At 37.6% G+C, this 25384-nt stretch overlaps 1 protein-coding gene across 7 annotated transcripts in view; it reads right to left on the bottom strand.

Moving 5' to 3' along the window:
* The window catches only part of ARHGAP21 (Rho GTPase activating protein 21), a 113995-nt gene that overhangs the window by 50749 nt on the left and 37862 nt on the right, over positions 1-25384 (bottom strand). For all 7 annotated transcript variants that reach the window (XM_088052140.1, XM_014248602.2, XM_014248604.2 and 4 more), the window contains 2 exons: positions 15013-15195; positions 9094-9118 (listed from right to left, as the gene is read on the bottom strand). In XM_088052140.1, the coding sequence (XP_087908266.1) occupies positions 9094-9118; positions 15013-15195 (208 nt within the window). The remainder of the gene's footprint in view (positions 1-9093; positions 9119-15012; positions 15196-25384) is intronic.

The following is a 25384-nucleotide window of genomic DNA, read 5'->3' on the forward strand; positions in this document are numbered from 1 at the left end:
GCTTTAGCCTAATGCCTTTATTGAGCAGATCCTCAGTGTCCTGCCATTTTACCCTAAAACAGTTCAACAAAATGGCTCACTCATATGGCTCTAAATGGCCTTCTCAAAATAGCTCCAGATTGGGAGCAAATATTAAAAAAGTTTATTTGACAGAATCAGATAAATACTATATATAAAGCAACTGAATTACAAATCAAGAAGCTCCAGCTGGCAGCTCAGTCCCCAAATACTTAAAATTTGATTAGCGGGATATAGCTACAAGACATACAAAATGCTCTTTGTGAGCCAAAGTTAATATCTGTCATTTTTAATCTGCAGATTTAAATAGACACTGAACATATGATGGGTCTTGGCCTTTAAAAAGCCAGTAACATTTCAGCAAGTTTAGAGAAGCTCCAAGATTAATCTACCCAGATGCCATGAACAAAAGGTTGCTTCAACTGCTTACAAGAATGAAGTTAAAATATGACCTTTTATAGGACTACCAAACATCCTTCCCAGTGCTGCCACTTATCTTTTACTGAAGACACATACTTTTCCAAAAGTGGCAAGAAAAATAAAAATAATACAGCTCCCATGGCACATTTAATTTATCACACTTCAGCTTCCTTTATAAAACACTGTTCAAAAAACTGTTAGTGGCCTACTGCTAGTTTGCTTAATGCTCAAGTGTTGCTTTATGCCTTGTCCATACCCAAACACACAAATCAAGAGGCCAGGCAGATAAAGTTACTCCCCTTCAGTATGCAACACAGAACTCCTTTAACACACTTCCCACTTCTGAGTAAGAGGGGAAACTTGCCACTATTTATGGAGACCAGAGACTGCAGGCTTCCTTGACTTCTGACCTGCCTGTCAGCTACACCGAGACATTATGGGCACTCACTTCACATTTCCACAGATATTTTATCAATCAATTCAGAAAGCTAATTGCACATTAAACTTGGTTCCTTGTCCTACTTGCAGAAGGAGGCAACATGAATCAGTCATTCTTACTTCCTAAAAAAGGTCAACCACTACACTAAAAATTGATTTAGGGGAAAAAAATCAGGATAAAAGGTTCAAAAGGTTGATTACATTTGCATGTTCATTTTACAATTCAGCACTATCCAAACACAAGTAGAAACAAAAAATCTTGGAACTCTCAAGCTCTGGTAGATAAATACATGCTCTTCATTTCTCCTTGATCTTCTACATACTTGGATAGAAACCAAATATTTTTTAATCAGTAACATATAAATGAACCTCCTTGAATACATAACCTCAAAATATACATTTATACTTTGCATTTGAAACTCAAGCAAAACTAAGCAGTATTTTTTGACAGTAGAAGGTAACAGGACTTTCTTCAAACTATCTGAGGGAATAAATCTTGAAGATATGCAGTCAATTGTCACAGAAATAAACCTCAAGTAAAATGGATTATCTAATAACTCACCTCGTGTCTCAAAATTTAACATTCACTACACTCTGATTTAATTATGCCTAAATCTCCATGTGGTCCTGTCTGCACCCAATTATCAGGCAAAAGCAAGATGCTGTCTAGAAATGAGAGCTTAAACTTCTCTCCTACTAAACAACGCACTCTAGAAGAAGAATTTCACAGCCAAGCATTTCATACTAAGTTCTCCAGCTCTGCACTATGGACCACCACAACTCATGACTTTTGTTTCTAGTATTGAAAAGACCAATTTTTTGGAGCATGCCAGCAATTCCTGACAAGGTGATATAACAAAGAACAGTAAAAGCACCTCAGACCTCTAGTTGGTAAGACATATAAGCCTTATTTGTGCTTTTCCAGTGCTCATTACTGCATATGATTTTGCCTCCTTCCTCGTTCTCCATACTTTTGTAAACAGAACAACATACTTTGTAATTGAGCGTTACACTGCAGGCTACTAGGAAATACAAAAACTTCTCCCAAATCTTCAATTGCAAATGAAAAATAAGACATCATGCACTCACAAAGTGTGAGCTGCCAGTAACACATTCACATATGCAAGGAAACAGCACAGATGAAAAGCACAACTTCTCTGGAAAAGAACCTCATCCGTACTTCATTCCCCCTCAAATGTAGCTATAAAAAGATACGTAGTCTTATGTTAGGTCAATAAAAAGAAAAAAGCAAATAAAGTTGCTAAGTACAGAACTCAGCTGATCAGAAAATGAAAAGCCTATCAAGCTGTCATTTCCTGTATCAGTTTTGTAAGCACACAAAAATTTCTAGCATGAGTAAAATGGTTATCAGTCAGTATAAATTCAAAGGTAAATTTTTGTCCAGGCAGAAGCGTAGTTTTGTTAACACAACAACTATACTCCTTGCAGTGCAATGACTCCTTTCAGTGATGGTACCCAAATGAAAATATAACTTTGGAGTCAGCAAACTGGTGTCTGAACTTTTAATTCAGAGATTCAGTACCATCAAAAATAAGGAAATAAAAATAAATCCCCAAGTATATAGGAGGCTCAAGACAAAAATTCAGTAACTTAAACAAGGATAGTAAAGAATCAGGAGAATCTTAATAATAAGGTCCTTAGTCTGGAAAACCGATGTTAAGAAAAAGTAGCCTGAAGAAGCACAAACACCTGTAAATCAAATGCAAGACAAATATAGAAAAACAGTTTGTTGCAACAGAATTTTTCCAAGCCATTATGTTTTCCATAATTCTATGCAAATTTTCTAATTAATCAGAGACTACATGCCACTTACAATAACCAGAGAGATCACAGTAAAATCCAGAAACTAAAATTAACATCTTGTTTTAACTTTTATTCAAAAGACTGCAAAATAAAGACTTCATTCATAACACATACCATGGAATCATTTACGATCTAACCTTTATACTATCTGAATCTATGAGCTGAGACTTCAAGTGAATAATGCCTTCACAGTCTGACAGGAGAAAGCAAGTCTCCCATTGCAAAGTTACAAGGAAGCTTTCCTGACAAATGTTTAAGAGGCCACAAGTGGCAGAGTGGAATATATTGCACTAGCAACCATCATATTTACAAGACAATAGAATTTAAATGTGCTCTCACTCATAAAAGGGAATATAAAAAAAAATACTACTACTTAGAACAGCAGAATTAAGACTAGGTAACATTTAAAACTAACTTACATCTGGGGGTGATAAAGCTTCCCCTAATCCCCAAATTTGACATAGAAAATAATTTTATCTAGGTGCCAATTCTAGCTTAATCCCCTAAAAATCTAGTTCAAAATACAGCTGCTACAAGGAACACAACTAGTATTGTATCAAATGCAGTAACCATGACTTAAGTCTTTAAACTACTCTCTGCAGACCAGACAGTATTACTGTACTGCTCTATGATTCACCTGGAAAACAAAATGACATGGCAGGAGTTATGCTATCAAATCTACCAACAAACTTTAACATAGCAACAAGTACTTCATTTCTCTGAAGTCATTAACCTTTTGATTTTAAACACAGATTAAAACATCTGAGTCATAAAGACTATGAAAAGGACAACCTTTACATTCTGAATAGGGAAGGAAAAAAGAAAAAAAAAAATCTCATGCCAAAGTGCTATTGCTGACAGAGCTCTTCCTTTCTTTTGACCTGCAGAGCACAAACCAGCAGATGTTGGGACACAGTATAGTACATACTTTCTTACAACGTCTCTCCAACTAGCCACTGCTTAAAAACATGCCACTTCTCCTCTTCCTCAAGGGGAGAACAAAAAAAAAAATCTGCTCCGGACAGCTGAACTGTGCTTAGAAATCCTCATAACACAGGGACTTCAATAAAGTCTACAGAGGTTTGTAAAATAACTTTTTGTAGAACATTTTTACTCCCAGCTCTATGCTCAGCAGACAGCAATAGGACGACTTTAACTTTTACATTTAAGCAACCAGCCTCATGAAACACCTCAGATTAATCAATTAAGACACACAGGCTCTTATGCACATCTTTCTCTGACTCAAGGAGGAGGAACATTCCTCTTGAGCATGAAGATCTACAAGTATGCTTTTGGCTATCCAAGGCATTTGAGCTCCACTGGTTCAACAATGCTGAGTGGCAATGATTCCTGGGATGCCTTTCAGGCAAAGGGAGGGGAACAGATACAGCAGGCCAAATCCTTCAAATGGATTACTCAGTCAAAAACCTGTTAATCATTTCCAAACCACTCAAAAATGGTTGCTGGAAGTACAGCAGAACTTATATTTATTAACTGAGATTTCGTTTAATTAAATATACATCACAAGCCTGTCAGGATTACATCTAACTGAGAGAGTCCAACCAGAGATCATTCTGCATATTATAATCTGCAAACTGAACTTCATACAGAGTAAGCATTTCTCCACTAGCAATCCACTTTGCAAAAGGAGCCCAAAGATCCCAGCCCAGTCCCAACAGAGCTTATTTCACCCACTCTCAAGTTCAAAGCAACTCAACTGAAAAACACTAGCTGAAATATAGTGCCAGGGATGAGCCTCTAAAAGAACATGATAAGTAAATTAGTGCTATTGAGTCACTTAGCAGCACCTGGCATTCAACTCTAACAGAAAAAATACATTCTTATTTCTCAAAGCACCTCTGGCATTTTGATTAGGCAACTCCAAAATGGTATTTCTTCTTTTGCTTAGTTTTCTGTTAATCCATTTGACTAATACTGTCTCAACTCTATCTACATACCAAGGCAGGAGGAGATGATGAAAAAATAATTTGGCAATGTAATGGAAAATATATAACACAGTTTCAGCTTAGTTACAAACTCTCCAAAACTGTGTTTTCTCATTGCATTACTTGCCATTACTATGACTTCATTCAATTCTCTCAAATGAAAACTTTCCAAGTTTAGAATTTAATCTGTGATTAGTCTACAGGATTTACTGTAGTCCTTGGATAAGTATAGAGCAACACAATTTTTTTCTATAGTAGTGAATCTGTGGACTCTCCCTTAAATCATTGCAAATTACACTTCATGTTTTTATTCAAAGGCAAAGATGATTTGAACTCAACAGAAGCCACGGAGAAACATTATACATGTGACAAGCTGGAAGATGAATCCACTAGACATTGAGGATGTACTGTAAGGGAACAAGAAATCATCAGGCTCAGGTCTCAGTGGAAAACTAAGTGAGCCCTCTTTAGCATTCTCAACGTTTAGGTGTTAAAAAATTAACTTGGATCAAAAAAATCCACAAAAAGTCCCACTAACCTGAACCATTACTGTTACACACCTCTTGCCTTTTACTCCTAATTCTACTATCATATACCTTGGACTGTATCACCCCAGCCATCTATGACCTTTCCAAATATTTGCTTTCACATTCATCCTCTCGTTCTTATCTACCTTGTTCCCATCATCACTGGCACAATATGTTTATTTCATAACAGACTAAGCCGATAGACAATGATGTTAAAAAACATGGGATTAAATTAAATCCCGAGAGAACACAAATTACATTACAGAAATCAACAGCCTGTTAAAAGAAATGAAATATTAAAAATACTGGGTCTTATGTAAGCAGCAGTAATGCAGGAGAAAAAGCTTTTCCTGCATTTTTTCCATCCTTCCCTCTAAGGCTACACCCTGTCAAAGCAGACTTGCAGAGCTGAAAGCAGTCAGGTAATAAGTTGCAATTATTTAGCCTAGACAATTGAAGGGTAGAAACTTTTGTACATATTTAAGCACATTAAAGAAAGGAAAAAACAAACAAACGCCAAAAATAAACAACAACAAAAAAAAGAACAGTAGCCTAGTGATGAAGTTTAATGTTCTAGACTTCCCAGTGAAAACGTATCTAAAGTCTCATTAATAAGCACACACTGGGTCTCTACAGAAAAATACACTAAATAATATACCTATGTTGACTTTCATTTTTATGGGAAAAAGAGCTCCTAGTTGCTACAGGTACTTCTACATAAAAACAGAGATAAAAGTACAAAAAGCAAGAATGACATACTAAAAAAAGCCCACAACTATTTTCCTGGATTATAATGATACTAAATTCCCAGGTACTGTGTTAGAAAAAAAAACAAAACAGCTTAGTACTACTGAAAGATAAAATTTCTTTCAGTCTATTTCTTTATGCTTATCACTGTCCACTTTAATCATGATCACCAAGCCAAACCTTTTTAAAGGAAAACATGTTTTAGGACAATATACAAGAAACTTCATATGTACAAAACCTATCTTGGCTTAAGATCAACAACCTGGAGCAGCAAAAGTAGGAGAAGAACTGAAAAACTTAAAATAATAATTACAAAATATTTAGGGTAAATCTGTTGTAATGCCCTTCCAGCAGATAACAGGGTGCTAAAATCTCCCACAAGAAGCAGCACGTGTGTATGTGAAGCCTCCACTGCTTGGCTACGTCTTCCACGAGAGGGCAGCAGCAGACACCCATTAAAACACTGCCCACAAATCCTGACCACAGGCTCTAAACCCGCTCCTCATCCATCCCAAGCCAGAGCTCCATGCAGCAGGACCACAAAAGAAACTTGATCCCCGTGGTCTCCCAGTCTGTTCTTCCCTAAGTGCCTCTACTCATCCACTGTGGCACCCTGGCCCCTCCTGTGAGATATCCTGTGATATATCACACCCCTCTGTGTGAGCATGCAGGGGCTTCAGTGAGCTCCTGAAAAAGGCGTGGAAGCTCTGTGCTACTGTCCTGTAGGCTCACTCTCGTTCACGGGCATACAGCTGAGGTCCCTTCTGTCCCTGGTGTTGACCATGAGGTGTCTCCTGGCCACAGCATCTTAACTCCTTTGTCTGACAACCCAAGCTTGCTTTTAGGCCATTATCTCCCTCTAGTGTCATTCCTAGTTAAGAGGTCTAAAGAGGACGAATTTGCATTACACCTTCCATTATCAAGGCTTTGAAACCTTACTGCTTATCAAAATGAAGATTAATGCAACCCAGGAGGAACTTCATCTAACTATATACTAAAATTCTATACCAAAACCTAAAATATATAAAAATATTTCTTTCACTGTTAGAATATATCGAACAGGGTACATGCTTTTATCTTCTGCCCTCTAGACGTAATTAGGTGCTCTGATCCTTTGGAAAAAAATATTCAAGTGCTCTCAGTGAAGCGTAACAGCAATAGAGATGCTTTTATCTACACTCACCTAATCAAATATATAAATGCTGAATTTGATATGGAACCCTAATTTTTAACTGGTAAGCTTAATCTATGACTAGGGCAAAACATAAAAGGCAGGCAATTATAAATTTTCAGTGAAAAGTGATACAAAAAAAGACTTCTGCAGCGACACATACTGCTTCACAAAAACAAAACGCTTTCAGAGAGGAAAGAACAAGCGAATTAAGTGAATTATCATGTGCAAACGTCAAAAGAAAAGCGTTTCTCAATAGGGTGTTTCCATTTCGGCTTCACAGCGGCCGGTTTCCCAATGTGGCTGCAATGCATGGAGCCGCCAGCAGATGGCTCCAGCGCCCGGCTCCGAACGCGCCGCTCGCCCCGGCGCGGCTCCGGCGGAGCGCTCAGCAGTCCCTGCGATAACCCTGCACACGACTTCGGCCCTCCTGCTGCTGCTCACCCTACACCACTCCTGCCAACATACAAGATGAGACCTGCTTCTTTCCTCATTTTCTCCTCACAAGCTGCCTACTTCCCCTAATTTGGGAACAGGAACGACCTGCAGCAATGTAAATGCAGATTCATCCCCCCTATGCCCCCGAAGATCATGTCAAACACTGGAGAACAGTGTCTAACACACTTTGCCCTATTTTGCTGGTTTTAAACGTTTAATACACAAAATTGGCAGGTTAAGTTTCCCAAACATCTACATCCTCTACCTCACAGTTTTTTCTTCTCTTTCCAGGGGAACAAGACCAACCTTCCCTCCTTTAGGAGAATGCTGTTAACTTTCAGGGCGTTTGTGGTCTCTGATCTGTATTTCAATATTTTATTGTGCTATAAATAAGCAGTAGTTGAGCTATGATTCATGAGTTTAGAAGCTACACAAAAATTTCCAGAAAGTAATCTTGTTCCCACCTTCACAGGTCTCATGGTGAACCAAATGAATATTTTTTCACTGCTGCTTTTCTACTGAAAAATAGGTAACATTTTAGATAAACAGACCTACATTACATCTTTAGCTGCCCGAGTTCTCCCTGTGAGAACAAGACCACCACAGAACTTTTTTCTCTAGATCACAAGTGGTGTCTTCCATACTGGTTTGGCACAGAAGATCAACTCCCTTCCCTTCCTTGCATTTCATTTTGTATGTCAAAACAGATAAAGGACCCTTCAAGTTTTGGGGAGTGACAAGAAGTAGGAAGATATCAACTTTCCACTGTTTAACACACACGTGAAGACAGCTGAGTAAAACTAGGAGGATGAAATGGATGAATCCACCTGCTTCCAAGAGAAAAGTAAGAAAGTTCAAATAAATTCATATTTCCCAGAACGCTTCTACTGTATCACAGCTACACAAAATAAATGGAAAATAAATGGAGTTCAGACATATTCTTTGTCTTCCAACTAAAGGAGGTATTTCTGAAGGAGGTGCCAGGCTTTGCTACAAAGGAGAACCCACCCCAGAAGCAGCACTCAGCCCACACTGTCCCCAGCCAGCTCCACTGCCCTGGCAGGCAGAGCACCAGGGGAACCCTGCACAGGGCATTCAGTGCACATAACCCCACGCACCCTGGACCTCACCATCATGGCAGGCTGGGGAAACAAAGTGGGACTGGGCTCCCAATCTGAAAACCAGCTTCCTTAAATCAACATGCTTTTCACTCTTTCAAGGCAACAGTAAGATATCAGCAAAAAGGAAGCATGAATGAGAAAACAGCTAAATACCAAAAAGGAACTTCAATTAACTAGGATGGAGATTAAGCATAAATTTGTAAAAAAATAAGGTCATGTGTGAATTAAGAAAGAAAGCAGACAAAGGCAATGTGAGAGGGAGAAAGCTATGAAAATGGAAGGGAACTGACTGGCATAACCTAGAATTAAGTGAGTGATCAATGAGCTTGATGCTCACTCTGAAGTGATTTTAAATTTCAAGCTCTTAGGCAGCAATTCATGTCTATTACACAGCTGAAGCATTCGATATACAGGATCTATAAGAGAGTAAAAACAAGACATACCTTGTCTATTCCCATTCTCTTCATCCTAAAGAGGAAGAAAGAGTGCATATTAAAAATTCAGTAAATGGAAAAAAATGCATAGGCATCTCTAAGATACAAAGACTTTAAGTGAACTGGTAAGGTTAAGTCTGTATTTTGGTACCTCCTATTTTCTCCACAGCTCTTCAACTTAAGAGAATTAAGGCTTTTATTCTGAGAATGTAGAGTAATAGCTATTTCAAAAACAACTAAGCACAATCCTATGAAACATTCCCACAGAAACAGTATGAACAGGGTTATGTGAAAACAAATGTACCAAACCCCATGATATAACTACCATGAAGCCTGACACTGCACTGCGTATTGTTGCAAGCACGTCTCACCCTGAAAGCCAGGCAGGAAAGGTTACACTTTAATCACCTCACAATTCAAAGCTACATATGCAAGAGATAGAAAATATTTTGTAAGCAATGTCTGAATATGCTCCCTGAAATTTGAATCAAGTTTGTTTTGCTTTCAGTACTACTACTGCTGCAGGAAAATATGTACCCCTAACACAGTTCATTAACAACCCTGAAGAGTCTCCTGCTCATTGATCCCACAAATCACACAACTGGAAAGTACTGGGGGGAAATGGCATGCTTACACTAAAAAAAAAAAAAAAAAAAAAAGTTACTTTCTTGTCAGTATTTTGGTATGAAGATCAAGGTTAACCTCGTCTACAAAGTTCTAAGAACCAAAATTATCTTACTAGGAAAATACTGGCTTGCTTTCTAAACTGTAGCCTTCCTAGAGTAAAAAATACTAAATCAAATACAATTTCTGAGACTAATAGGCAGTATTTGAAAAATATTTCTAACTATTCTCCTCAGCAAATTAGAACAGTGTTGTCCTGAAGGAAAGAAGGAGCAATGAAACGACCACAGAAATAATTTTCACATGGCTATTTCCTCCTACTTTTAAATGGACTAACTCAAAATTTCTAGGTATTTTGTATTTAAAGGAAAATCACTATGTCTTTCAAATTAAATAAGCTTATAGTAACTAACTACACAATGACCTAAGTAATCCATTCAAGAGAGAAAGACTTGAAGAAAGAGAGGAAGTAAGGCCCAGATATGAACCTTATAATGGTAACAAAGAGACAAGTCTGTCCTAGCAGCAAGAAACTTCTTACAAGGCATACAGCAGTTCTGCTGGAGTTTTGAAAGATATTAGATAACTTCAAGGAACAAAGAACTAAGGAATAAAAGTACTCCCCCAAATCCAAAACACAAAACAAAATCTAGCATATATTCTACTTTTAAAAAGCCATGATAATTGTCATTGCTGCCCAAACAGTGTATCTCTACGTTGGACAGTCCTGTCTTGCTCTATACTTTGAATAAATGGCACACTAGAAGCTCGAGTAAGTACAATGATTGCTTACTCTTGAAGCCCTCTAACAGTCAGTTGGTTTTGAACTACAGTCAGCAGCTCAGAATTAGACACTGGTAATTTTTGCATGTTTTGAGTTGTGGCCCTATCTGTCAAGTGAAAAAACATCTTTAGGACTTGAAACACTAGAACTCAAAGTCTGAAAAATCTGGGTTACACATATGGGAGACTATTTGGTTTGATATATAACAAACTATATAACAAACATTTTTGAATGGAAAATTTAGCTAATGCAGAAATGTCATAATTTATGAAATACTGCAGTGGGTTTTTTCTGTTTTGTCACTGGTCATGCTAAGTTCTGTTACCAGAGACAGCTGCAAAACATTAGCTTTTCATGGTATCAAACCAATGAGGTCAGGCTTTGAAAAATGGAATGAATGCTTTGTAACACAAGTGTTTTGAAACCAGATTTCCCTCCTACATTCACCCCTTACACATGGCAAGATGTCAGTATATGCTGCATCCATACCTGAAGAGAAAATTTTAACACTTGCTTCTCAGACAAATGAACTTGGAAGAACAAATGTCACATGCAAAAAACAGTGTGCTTCTAACAAATCCTAATAAACACCTGGTTTTAAAGGCATTATGCAACACTTGCTTTTTGCAATGCTAGCTTACAAAATCTTTCACACATTCCTTATTCACTTTTTTAAGGGAAAGGAGGCATGGGAAGCAAGCACAATACCTAAATGGGTTATTCCTGAATGTGCAGCTTGCCCCAGTTTGGTGTGCATCCCCACAAAAGCACAGTCAAGGACTTCTGCCAAAATGGAATGTGTCAAGCCACATCCTCAGTTTCCAAGGTCATCCTTCACATAGGGCTGTCCCTTCCAAGAGAGTGACCAGACAACAATTTTTTCCATAACCTATCACAGTGTTTTAAGTTAGTTAATTAAGGCCAATTATAATGAGAGACCCTTGATTTGTAATAACTATCTGTTTTATGCAGGAACCATGAAAAGATAGTAGAATTTAACAAAATACCCTGAATTTGACCTAGACCTGCACTACCTACATACATATGGAATGCTAAATGAGTTAGATGTAAAAATATTATATATATTTTATATAATAAAAATATTAATATTTTAAGTATAACATACTAGCATTCAATTTTAAAATATGCAGAGACACTTCCCAAAATTGATCATAACCAATCATTTTCACATGGGAAAAGGATGTCACAAAACAAACAAACAAAACCAAACTCAAACAAACAAACACAACAAAAAAACCCACAACCACAAAAATTCACCTGAAGTCCTGAAGTACTATTAGAAGTTTATATGTCAAGACAAGTATGTTTTAGGACTCAAAGCAGTCATCCAGGTCTTGGAGGCAGATCTGCCTAGATCTCCTTCCTTGCAGTGAGTTCTTAAGGACAATAAACTAAAAAGGCTTTCCAACTGAACAAAGTTTTATTAGACTAACTAGAATGCTGAACTCCTCAAAATCTGAAACACACTTAAACAGAGTACAGGTTTTCATATGTTTTATAAAGTAATGACCACTCTTCTCCGCTCAATACATCCTCTGGCATGCAGTTCTTTGCTTCCAAGAAAATTCACCTGAGTGTCTTTCCAAGCAGCAGCATCCTCCAGCATACAGAAAGCTTATCTTCCAATTCCCATGGAATATGCAGCTGTGGTGTGATCTTTACCACACCCTGCAGGCTAAGAATATTACCTTCTATGTCCTAGAGATGCCACTGTTCCCCCTTGTGAAGAATCTTGTCCTCCTCTTCCCAGAGGATTCCACCTGACCCATTAACAAATTTTCTAACACACAAAATACAAGCAACAGGAGCAGAACTTTGAATGGACACATCTGCACCAGTATTTCTAAACTGGAACTTACAGCAGGTATTAAAAAAATCAAAAACATATATATATACAAAGAATGTGAAAAGACTGCTCAAAGGAAAGCACTTTTCAATATTTTTCATTCTCTTCACTACCTTTACTAGTTTATGTTGATTTGTAGCAAAATTTAAGAGATCATAGGGCAAGCTTATGGGGGGGGGGGGGGGGCGGGGTGTAAATTAAAACCCAATAAAATTAAAGTATCTAGAATGCTTTTTACCCTGGGGTAAACAATAGAGACTCTGACCTAAAGGGAAAGCAACAGCATCACACTGACATTTGTGGTAACAAAGGCTGTGGCTCTGAGAAACAGGCCAAGGATTGAGTGACTCCAGCTGTTATGTCAAGGGCATCTTCAACATCCAGCTGTTATCTGTCTTACATCAGCAGTGGATGCATCCTCAAGTGTGAAGGAGGGACAAGGCTACTACAAGATTTAAAAAAACCTCAGAAAACCAAATCATATTAATCATTATTATACTTCCTTTGAGGAGTACAAAATGAAACATCTGAGATTTCTGAGACACTTGTAATTTGGATCAATGAGGAAAGAGAGAGGAATGATACTTGAGCTTACAATCAATGACAGATACTGTAATTAGCTGGTAGGTAACCTTATCTGATGGAAGATCCTATTGAACAGCTAAGAAATCAGATTTGCCTCACATTAGGATCAGGCTGACAATAGGTGAGTTTCATTCTTTTATACTTTAACTTAGGTACATAGATTTCCAACAAAAGCCATCTTATGAAGACTCATAAGTAATAATTTGAAAGATCTGTGGTTTTTTTGCTTCACTTCATGGACATTGAAAGGAAGAAAAGAGAATATAACCATTCAGGTTAATTAATATAACTGTTCAGGTTAATGTAACTGTTCAGGACAAGGGCTCTGTCCAAATGAATCTTACCATCTTTATTTGTAACTGAATCCACAAATAAAGGTGTTAGAGTATCCAATCACATCATTACTTCCTTCTCAACATCAGACAATTAGGAATGAATGAAACAGAAGCTAACGTGTCAGAGAAAGAACAGAAAAAAATTAAGAAGTCATGAAGATCTGTCTTGCAGAAAAAAAGGGAGTTAAGAGCTTCAAGGCAAGTCTTGAGATTTACAGGTGTTGGGCTCACTACGAACTGCTTAGGTCTCTCAGAAAACATAGATATGAACAACAGAGGAAGGTCTGACATTTCTTTTTTTGTAATGCCCTTCCCTTGTGCCTGTCTCCTTTTGCATGTGAAAAACATATTGACTCCTCAGAGACATCTAGTGATGGCTTTTTTCCAGAACATATCCAGTCACTTCTTAGTTAAGGAGGCTAATCCTTCTCCTGCTGTTTATTTTCACCCTCAGCACGAACAGGGGCTCTTGTTGAGAGACGCTAACAAGTGCGTGTCATTTGTTGTGCCCAAAGCCCATTCCCCACCCTCCTTCCTCTGTTTCACACTGAATTCAACCAGAGACTGCTATTACCTGTGCTCAACAACAGAAATGTTGGGATCACCTGATACTGCTAATAGTTTCACTTCCATGTAACTTCAGTCACTCCTTGTCAAGGAAAAAGTTTGGGCATTCAAGTGAAGGCTGAATAGCTGCAGTAAACTGGAAAAATGTGCCAACTTTCTTCTGCAAAGCTTTTTCTATTTCAAAAGAAATCTTACAGCCACCAAGGCAGACAACTTTACTGAAAGACACCTGCAGAGATACATGAGTCAATTAACTTCATGCTCTTTCCAGAAAGCTTCAATACCCATTACCCAGCTTGGTAAGAATTTATTCTTCTTCCTAACTGGAAAAGCAAAAGCAAAGCTGAGGGGTAGCATGGCTCATAAAAACTATTACACTTGATGCCTTTAAAATGAGCAAATGTTATTTGAACTCTGAACACCCTCTCTCAATTTCCAAATTCCTCTCATTATTAAATGCACTTTTTCTCAATACCCCATATTACAGGAACTTTAAAAAGCTTCAGTCACAAAAGAGTACACACTTTGAGCAAAGAAGACCAATTAGCTACTTAACATTAAGGTATTCTTGCTTTAAATTAAAAAATATGTACTTTCTTAAATACTTTAATGTAGGTCTGCATATATCTTGTAAGTATTTGTCTCTTGACTAACAGAGAACTGCAGATCCTCTCTTCAGCAGAAAGAATGTAACAGAGAAACACAATTTGTTTAATGTACACTATGTTTAGGCTACTCAGTTAGAAACTAAGGCAAACATTCTTCATCTCTTAATGTGACAGTGTGAAAAACTTCAGTTGAGGAGGGGACAACAGCAATGAAACCCAAACATCATACCCTTCAAGTCTACACTTAAGAAGAGGTACAGACTAATTAATGATGCTGGTTTTGGGTAACAGAAGAATCTGTACAGAGAAATGCTTTGCTGTTCTGCAGTAACCGCTGTTCTCACCCATGATACAAGTATTTTTAACTGACATACTCAGTCAATTCCATCTTATTGGAACAGATCAGCAAACAGCTATTAAACAATGCCATGAGCATTACAAGGGATCTTCCATCTGTGTAAGACAAATCCAGCTTATTTGAAATTAAATGTGTTTATAGATCTTTCACCTCAAAAGGTACAGCTTTATATAAAGTACTTTATTGTTATTTCCACTTACTTTAAAAGAAAACTGAACTGCAGATTCCGGAGGGTAGACTATGAAGTGTCTTAAGGTGAAGCCAAAACCCTGAGATGTCCTCCTTAGCACAACAGTTTTAGGACCAGGCCAAGAGAAAGTTTCTTCCTCCTCCGATGGTGATATAGCTTCACTCTGCTCTTTTCCATCTTTATTTTTTGATGTCTAAAATAGAAGAACATATGCAGAGGAGTTTTTATTTGGATTATTGAAAAATTAACAGAAAACAACAGTAAGAATTCCTATACACTTGAAAATAGAATTTCTCCCCCCATAACCAAATGAGCTTGATGATCGCTAGTATTTTCAAATGTGTACACTAAAGCAGCACCCCTTACACCACTGACATCTGGTCATATTGCACACAGAATAACATTTAAATTTTAAATGAGGTTAGATATTAAAAAAATCAGTAACAATGAAAGACTTGAAGGAACCGCAAAAAATGCATCCTGCTTGCACGTTTCATTTGCCTTCTATTTAGAAATAGACATGTGACTTCTGGGACCGCATTTCTGGCTGTATGTATCTCACATACACAAGTACAAAACAAAGTTCTCCTTCCAACACAATTGGGATGATTTCCCCACACAGGGATGATTTTCTTGACTAGTATATCCTCAATTAATACAAGTAAAACAGATCATGCAATTGGTTAGACTTTTCCAGTAAGACATTTTCCCCTAGTCATATCTGTGACTTCACCTTTGCTTTTCCACCCTTAGCTATTTTCTCTGAACATTTCAGTGTGCAAGTTCTAAACACAAAAGTAAAAAAAAAATCTCCTTTCCTTTTACAGTCCAACTGCAATCCTTCCTCTCGTGCAGAAATAAGCAGTCTTGGGTGGGTTTTTTCTTACGGGTAATTTTATACACCTATGACTCAAGCAACATATTAAAATATTTACTTTCTCAGCCTTACATAAAATCTTCCATTTCAACTTTCAAAATGAGTGCCACACCAGCACTCAAACACAGGAGACACAAAGAAGGCATGCAAAATCCTATGACCCTTCTCTAAAGATTCTAGTTCAACGATGCGTGAAACAAATTTAGATACTAGAGCCTATAGCCTATTCAAAGGGTATTCAAACAGAAATAATAGTCTTCTTGTCCTCCAGTAGCTCTGCTGCTGTGGCTCAGCAACTGGCTGATCCGTGTCAGAATTTACTGCTTGGTTTTCTCCCTGTCCTATTCCAAAATAATCTCTTTTGCTTCAGTCTTAGAGCTAGAATCTCGAACTGCAGTGCTAGTTGGCAAGGTGGGCTCAGCCAACTCCAACCAACATCTACAGAGAAGACTGAGCATTTCCACTCTAACCACAGCGAGAGCAACACATATTACTACAAGGAAAATATTGCAGTTCCTTGGTGAGAGTTAATCCACCAGGAAAACATTTTGCATTCAGGTATGTAAACCACAACACATTTGTCCACAGATGCTACAGTTTATCCTCAGAAACCCTCATCTTGCTTGTCCAACAGGGAGAACCAGAAAATACTAGCAAGTGCTCTGAAGACCAGCCTCCCTACCTCCAACAACCCTGTTTTCAGCAAGAAAAAAACCATACAAACAGACACTACAGCCAAGCCAAGAAATGGAGCTGCTTCAGGAACAAGAAAATATGGAGAAGCCAGAGCAGGCTGACAGCCTGCACTTCCAAACAGCCTGGAAGAATTAACAGCAGATTTTGGAAAGAACAGTTATAAGTATCAAGGACTATATCTCAGCCTAGTCTGTCCTCATTTATCATCCTCATTCATATTTTCAAGTGTTAGTGTGAAACTGAGAAGGCTCTACAATTAGATGACTAATAAACGAAAAATTAGTGAGCACTGCGAACTGCCAAGATGAGAGGCTCGAGTTTGAAGTTCAAACAATGCAAAGATTAGGGTAAAATTTACATAATCCTTTAGCCTAAGGATGGAGTTTGTTATTGAGGTGTTCTTAACCACTCTGTTCAGCTTCCGAACACAAGAGCATTTTATCAGTTCTGCACAAATAAATGTCGCTTTTCAGGCTTTCAATCTCAGAACACAAGCAGAAACTGGAGCAAGTAAGAACATTTTGATCCTAGTAAACTGGCAAAAGAAATTGCTCCTAGTAAAAAAAAATATCACTGGCCTCTAAAAAATTACAGTGATTTTCTCCATCAAGTGACTCACAGCAACCCATCTATTTAAAATTCCCTTAAAATCTTTTGTTTCTCCCCTCAGATTTTTATATGCAATGCATGATGCAAAGTTTAAAATGATCGAACAACCACAGATATTGAAAAATGTTCATAAGCAAATACCCATAGTTGGAAATAGGTAAACAGCAGGTTTAAATGTAGCACTGAAAAAATGTAAGTCTTCAATATACTTCCATCTCTTTTCTAACAAAAACCTATTTGATTAGCCAAAAGGTAATTTTAGTATGTGTAACAACTGATGACTATTATTTACATACAGAAGTACTGTAACCTCAGTTCAAAATAGAGCCATTCAGAGAAATTAAGTAGCTTTTAGAAACAGGAGTTTCAGCATTTCAGTGTAGCAAAAGAACCTCTCACTTCCTTGTAATTTAAACTTTTCGCATTCACAAGTTACTGAACTGTAAGTTACTCATGAACCCACAGCCAAATAATTATTTCTTGAAAGAACACGTCAAAAGGGAAAGGTGGCCATCATGCCAACCATGGATCCTCTGCAAGGCCTGTCAACAGGGTAACAGAAAAAGCCAGTATCAGTAATAAATGTGAGATAGCAACTCTCAGCCACCACTATGAACAAGTAAAATCTGATTTGTAAAGAGTCAACATCTGTTGAGTAACCCTGTGACACTTCCAACCACAGCACACACATCAGAATATCCCTTGCCAGAAAAAGCTTTAAAAAGGAACAAGAAAAGTTCTCAAAAACATAAACAGAACAAGGGTGCAAGAGAGCAAGCAAGAAACAGATGATGCTTAGCACAAGGTGTTTAGGCAAGTACACACTACTGAAGGCAAAGTCCCTACACGGTTTTCCTTGCAAATCAAGTATCAAGTTACAAATACATAAGTATCTCATATCCTTAAGGGAATCTGTCTTTTGGGTAGAGTCCTTTTCATTCATTACAAGAGATGAAACATGAATGCTTCATTTTTATATAAGATCTAATAAAGCAAAGATTATTGTGCCATAGTCCTTCCTGAAGATGTGTCTGTTTATTTCTCTATAGACTCAGTCCTCAAAATCAAAGTCAGAATGCATACAATTGAGTTCAAGGACTGAAGAACCCCAGGCTACTAAAAATGATTCAAGCATCATTTCCCTGGGGAATTTTTCATACAAGGTTCCTGCACAAAGTACCTTCAAAGCATCATTTCCTGCTCTATGCAATTGCAAGGACATACAACAGATGCTTAAGTGCACTGTACAATGCATACCTTGTTTTTAATATTGTATTTAACCCTTCTTTCTGAGCAATGAAAGCACCCAAGAAAAATCAGATGGCACTACATAAAACTACATGAATCACTGACAGCTTAACACGCAGTAACAGAATTATGAAAAATCAGTCAGTAGCATTAATGTTTGTAAATAATATTATTTCCAATTTAAAGTAGTCTCAAAGCAATAGCTTCCCCTTGTATCAGCCTAAAATAGCAACTAAAAAAGTGAACATATCCAGACTTCATGCTCTCTAAAGCCCCTCTAATTTTTAATCTTCTGATCAATTTACAGACCTGTACTGTACAAGCTGAAAATCATTACATGACAGTTGTAGGCAATTGCAAGCAAAACTATAAATAAAGAATAGCCATCTTGACTCTCTATAGGTATGGTCTAAGTTCTGAACACCATCCTCATAGGTGAAAAATTGTGAACACAAGAGAAAATTGATATATTCTACTATCTATTCTGGAAAAATCATTCAAGCCATTTTAAAGTTGGTATGAGCAATCAATTTCTATCTTTATTTTGTGTTCAGTACCCAAATTGAAACGATTTTGAAAGAAATGAGGCATGAGACTGGCATCCAGATTTGCTATCTTTTTTAACTATTTAGGTTCATGTGTTTTTAACATACAGAACGCTTCACAATTGAATTATGTAAATGAAAGTCTCACTGTAGATATGTTTCCCCCACTACCTTTTTCAGAGCCTACATCTGTATTTAAAAAACAAAACTAAAACAACCAAACAAACCCCAAGTCCCAAACCAACCAACCACCCCCACCACCAGACCATCCAGGGGACTTTTCTCTCAGTACCTCAGTCACAACAAGGAGAAAGCCTGTGCCAAGCAGCACCTGCTCTTAGCAAATGTTCAACTTTTAGTTGATCTACCAAGAAAAGTGATACCTGATATGGCAGTTCAGCTAGACAGATTATGCTGATTAGAATATGCTGATTAGAAAGTGGATTGATGTGACCTAATTTTACTGATTCAACAGCTATCGTGTGATTTTTAGGGCTTTTCAGTAACTACTGACATAACCCAGAGCAAAAAAACATAGTTATTAATCCCTAAAATCTTCCTGAGACACTAACAGGATATTCCAAATGCTCTAATAATAGCTGGACTCACTTGAAAACAGGGAAATTTCTCTTATAGGGTCATCTGCTTTCCCCAGTTTTAGTACCCAGTCACAATCACTCAGTAACTGCCCTGTTAAATATCTGCTACTGCAGAGAAAAAAGGCTTTTCTGGAACAGTCTGGCCTTACTTTAATGTAACAATGCAATAGGCTCTTTAAAAAGCTAGTAAAGTAGAAATAAAAACGTCTTTTCTGGCTAAGACTACAGAATGTGTAGAAAAAAACCTGCCTATAAGGCAGCCATATAAAGGATTATGCAACCTTTTCTGAGATACGTTATCCCCATCTCATTTGCATCACACGAAGGCATATCCAGCATACAAAGACAATATTTTATCTTAGTAGCACCTGAGAAGCAGGATCACTCACACAAGGTGTAAATTGACTCTCTTTCAGTTCTCAAGCTAATAAACCAAAATTTCAAGGGAAATGGGTCACATTTATAAAGCCAAATACCATGACCACGTACTGAAACAGTCTAAAGATGCAGTGAGGTAATTTCTAATGTGTCTTTAGATCAAACTGGAATGCACAAACAGCATCTTATACAGAAGTTATTCCCAGTTGAAGAAAAATAATTACTGACACACCGGTGACATTTTAAGTAAATACATCTTCCAAATATTCAGAACAGTCTTCTTCTCAAAACAAATAAATTAGTTCCATCACTTTAAGCCTCAGTAAATACATTCATTTCTTACTGAAAAAATTCACTGCAAAGAGACCATCAGGAAAACTGGAACACAGAAAACCCCAAACCCAAATAATTTTAGGCCTCTGTGTCCAATACCCACTTGTCCAAACTTCTGACTTTTATGTTTACCAAAACTTGTAATCTTACCCTGAATAGGTAGGATGTTGACAGAGACAGAAATTCAGGCAGGAAATACAACTTGTCAGTGTATATATAGTGACAGTATCCTTCCCTCAAAGAAGCATTTCATCATTTTCTGTCCTTGAAAGATGGCTACAGTATGTAATCAACAATATTCTCTAAATCCACATGGATGATCAGAAATCAGTCTTCCAAATTGGTGAGACATGAGGAAATCTATAAAAATCCTCAATTTAAGATTGTAAGTGGTAACTGACACCATAAAAAAGGGCATCTAGAATTTGTAGAAAGAGGAAAAAAAACAATAAAAAAAGCAACAAAAAAAACCACCAACTGAATATTTAACAGCTGTACATGCTAGACTTGTTAAAAAACTCTCAGCTGAATTCCAAAGATGTATGCAGCAGTGCATGCATAATACCAAAGTTGTCCCTTCTTTACTAACATCAAAATTAGCGTGCATAGTTAATTAACAAATATCCCAAATGTTTCAGTATTTTTAGTGTCAAACTGGAGCATTCATTTTCATGTGCTACTCCAGTATCACAAATCACATTAAACAAGCAACAAGGTTAAAAAAAATTTTGTTTAATTTTAATAAACAATAATTAACTGTTCCTACTTACATGCTCTGCCTACTTCAATCCAAAAGTACATCCTTTTTCTTGTCTACCTTTTAGAAATACAAACATTACTTGGGCATGGCTGAATATAATTAACACATGTCAAAGTGAACTTTGCCAAACAGAAATAAATCACTCTAAATTAAAAATAAGTTTCCCTCTATACAATAATGAGCTGAACTCTCAAATGCAATACAGATTCACAACATAATATACTCAGCCTAAGAGTATCAACATATATTTATGTGATTGCTGACATTTACTATGTGCTGATAATAGTTCACTCCACTGAGAAAGCCTTTATCTACAGAGTGACACTGTAAGAGGGTTCCCCAAACAGAAAAATCAGACAGTTTGAGATGTACTGAAGCACAGAAGAGTTTCCTACCCCAGAACATCTCTGAGGATTCCTCTTTACAGAACAGGCCACAGGGAAATGGAACCCACTCAACAGATCTCTGACTGATGGCAAGACCCTCGGAGCATGAGACAGAAGGTATCTGTCTCTATCCTGGCCACTTCACTGCTATATATTTAAGAAAGCTGCAAGAAGGACTTGTTTGCTCAGTGCTTGTAACTGCTGAGCCTGTTTTCAGTAGTTACCAAGAGGAGCCTGCCTTGTCATGAAGCACCTGAAACTGGAAATGCAGATGTAAACAAACCCTCAAAGCTCTAAAGATCAAACAGCTACAGAACCACATTCACCACAAGACGAGATGTGGAAACAAACACAGCCCGAGTCCACACACATAAAACCATCAGTAGATAGCATTAACAGAGACAGATAAAGCTGCTCTAGTCAGGGCCCTCACTCTGGGGTCACTGCAGTCTGGTTTTGGAACTGGGGACACAGATCTTCTTCCATGTACAGTTCTTTGTGAAGTGCAGGGGGGAGGGGGCGAAAAAAATAAGGGTTTCCAGAGGAAGACTTCAACTCCCAAACTCAGGGAAGAGTAAGCACTCAGAATCACCGGGGTCCCAATCCATCTCTTATCAGGCAAGTGTAATGTATGCATGAAGCACAAGAAATTTGCTGAGACACCCCAATACTAAAATTTCTCTTGTATTGCAGCAGTTATTATATTATTAAAATAATATAAGTTATTATATTATTAAAATTGCATTAGTGGGACGAATTAACTGGAAAGGGTAATAGAGGCAAACAAACTGAAGAATTCAACTACCACTAGAACAAGATGCTAATTATTTATGACTATAAGTGGAGACTTTTACTACAATTAATAGTTATCAAAAATAGTATCAAACAACAGGAAAACAGAAACAGATTATTAGTGATCACAGACTAAGGGGAAGACAGGCAATGCCATTCCTCCCGTTTGCTGCTCACCTGGGTTGAAACTAAAGGCAACTAAAAAGGCAATACACGACTACTCCCAGTGTATGAAGTAAGTGGGAAATCTGCGACCTTTCAAAACCAAAGCATCTGTGCCAGCATGGCAGATGGCTGAGAGGCACAGGGAAGGAAACAAAATTCTGTCAAGCACCATGCAGGCTACAGAGCTGGCTTGGGCTTGGAAGTAGGACAGAGGGATACATGTTTCTGTGCACTTTCTGTCTACTTCTGTACTACTAGTGTTGTAGCAAACACACTCATTCAAAGGAGAAACAGTATTTTCAAGATAAAGGAGTTCAGTTCTCATAAAGGTCAAGGCATACGCAGAAAACAAACAGTAAAAACCTCCATGTGTTCATGTTATTACACAGCTCAAACTTGCCTTACTGCACTCTGCTGCTCATGAAAGGCAGCTCTGTAAAGCAGCTGGTGCTCATGTCAGTCTCATCACTATTCCACAAGACCTAAAAAGCAAAGCTGAAGGCTATCTACAGCAAGGATGACCTCCAAAATGTCCCCTCCATGTGTCTGTTCAACTGAAAATTTTTCAGTTTACCTTGCTCTGGATTGAAAACAGTAACACCCCGAGTGGTTCTGCAAATTGAGTCTAGATAGAGATACCTGCTTGAAAGAAACCAGCTTTCAGCTTCCCGGGCCAGGTGAGATTCAGAAAGAGTTCTTCAAAGTAAAGAAAATTCCAACTTACTATGGCTGCCTAGACTTTAAGTAACTTTTTTCTTTTTCTACACAGCACAAGATCTGTTTTTTTCATACTGTAGTTCTGATGGCTGGACCTTTTGAACAGTGTTCTTAACTTCACCAAAACCAAGATCATGTCTGGTATGACCAGTGCTCCACCATTTTTTAAACAGGATTTCTCCACATGCAGCCCCTAACCCCCACAAACATGAACTAGCTCCTCAGATCTCCCTTTAAACTCCAGATACTACCAAGTTTAGCATATTTCAATTCATTAACCAATAACATGTTTATTTTAGTTTTTTTACATATATATTTTGTATATATATATATTTTGTATATATATTTGTATATATATTTACATCCAAAAAGTGTACTAATTGACCAAGACTCTTTGCAAAGCTAATTAAGTGCACTCCAGATAGTAATTTATACCACCAGAGTAAGAGCCCATTTCAAGCAACAGCACTAAGGCAGAGTAAAAAAGAATATAATAAACTTCACAGGATAGATATGCAAACTATTTTCACGATGCGTGTTGTTTGCATCTTGAATTTTGTTACCCATAACAACAAACATGGAGTTCATAATATTAAATTTAGTCAGAAAAACATTAACAACAAAGAGAAATTGAGAGCTTCCTTGTTTTCTTATAGACTCATTAGCAAAAGCCTACCCTCTTAACAGCCTACATCCTTAAACTGGAAAGAAAGGAAACATCTGCAGGGCTGGTAGCTAGCACAAGAGCAAAATATCATGTGATCTTAATTTAGCTAAATTGAAAATTTTCCTTCTCTGCTTGTTCTGTCATTGCTTGTTAAGAATAGGAAATTCTCTGTCCTCACTTTACAGTGTAATCTGAAAATATCAGAGACAGGAGACAAGGAAAGCATGCTTCTGCTCCTCAGCATTGAAGAAATGTTACTCCATGCAAGATAAAAGAATCTTCTCAGCAGTCTGACAGAAGTGGTAAGAGCACCTTGCATAGTCACCAGCTGTCAAGAGCTGCCTGCCTTATACTGCCTCCTTCCTAAAACCATATGGAATTTTTTCAGATTCAAGACTATGAGCTGCCCTATGACCCACTCTGCTTCCTACAAACGGGGAAAGGACAGTAAGAAACACCACCTCCATCCCCAACTAAACTACTGCAAAAATAGGAATGAGTTTCAATCAAGTCTGTTCTCTTTTTGCTTTCTAGAATAACCCGGGCTTTACCAAACACACAACATAGCAAACAGTTTCCACTACACTTCCACCATAGTATAACCACAAACGTATTTACATGTGAAATAGCTTTGCAGAAGCCTTCAAAAAAACCAAAGCCACCGCACAACGTAAAATCACCAAAATCACCTGCACAAACCCCATTTCAGTAACCTGATGCTCCACACTTGAAACTATTACCAGCCCTGAAACTACCTACAGATTTCTCTCCCTTCATAGTGTTTTTCTCCACTGTAGGCAGAGACTATGTCTTGAATCAAAAAATCATTTACCAGGGACACAGTTAAAAGCTGACCAAACTACCCAAGAGAACAACCACTTTTACCCAGTTTCTTTGTCCCTACAGCAAATCTCTGTGTTGACTAGGCTACATCAGGATGCAGCTGTAATACTGAGTAAGGGCTTTACTGCTTTTGGGCTGAGCAGTGGGACAATGCATCCTTATACCTGCTCTCTATTGAATGTAAGCATGAGGCTGACCTTCTCTTACTGGAAGTACTGAATTTTTCAACATAAACAATATGCTCATTCCTGTTCTAAAAACAAGAAAATGAGATCATTTAGAGACTAGACACATCACTTCATCTGAGTAAGTGCATCACTGTACCTGCTGGTAATTCAAGCTGTTAAGGCTTAAGCTCATTCAATACTGCACTACAGCAGCTCTACTTGGGATTTTATTTCATGTATATCAGAAAAATCTCTTGACCTGCCCAAAGCCAAAGAGAAGCCTTTGGAAGATCAGGGATTTGATCCTTCAATGTCAAACCTCAACAGAAACCTTAAAAATGTGGTTATTGCACATGGGTTGTTATTCTAGAATTTGACTCTGTTTGCACAAGACTTACCTAGACATATGGGGGTGTTTTAAGAAAAACTACATGGATCAAGGCTAAAAAACATCATAGGAATTTTAACACAGAGAACATGGTTCAAAACTCCACACAGAAGACCAGTGTGTCAAGATTCTTTACCTCCCCACATACACAGCTTCACTACTCAAAAATAACCTCTAAATAAATTTACATACAGCTTGAGATACTCAGTGTT

The sequence above is a fragment of the Pseudopodoces humilis genome, chromosome 1 (assembly GCF_049639895.1).
Source record: "Pseudopodoces humilis isolate 2021_Gansu_Grassland_sample_001 chromosome 1, ASM4963989v1, whole genome shotgun sequence".
Classification (NCBI taxonomy): Eukaryota; Metazoa; Chordata; class Aves; order Passeriformes; family Paridae; genus Pseudopodoces; species Pseudopodoces humilis.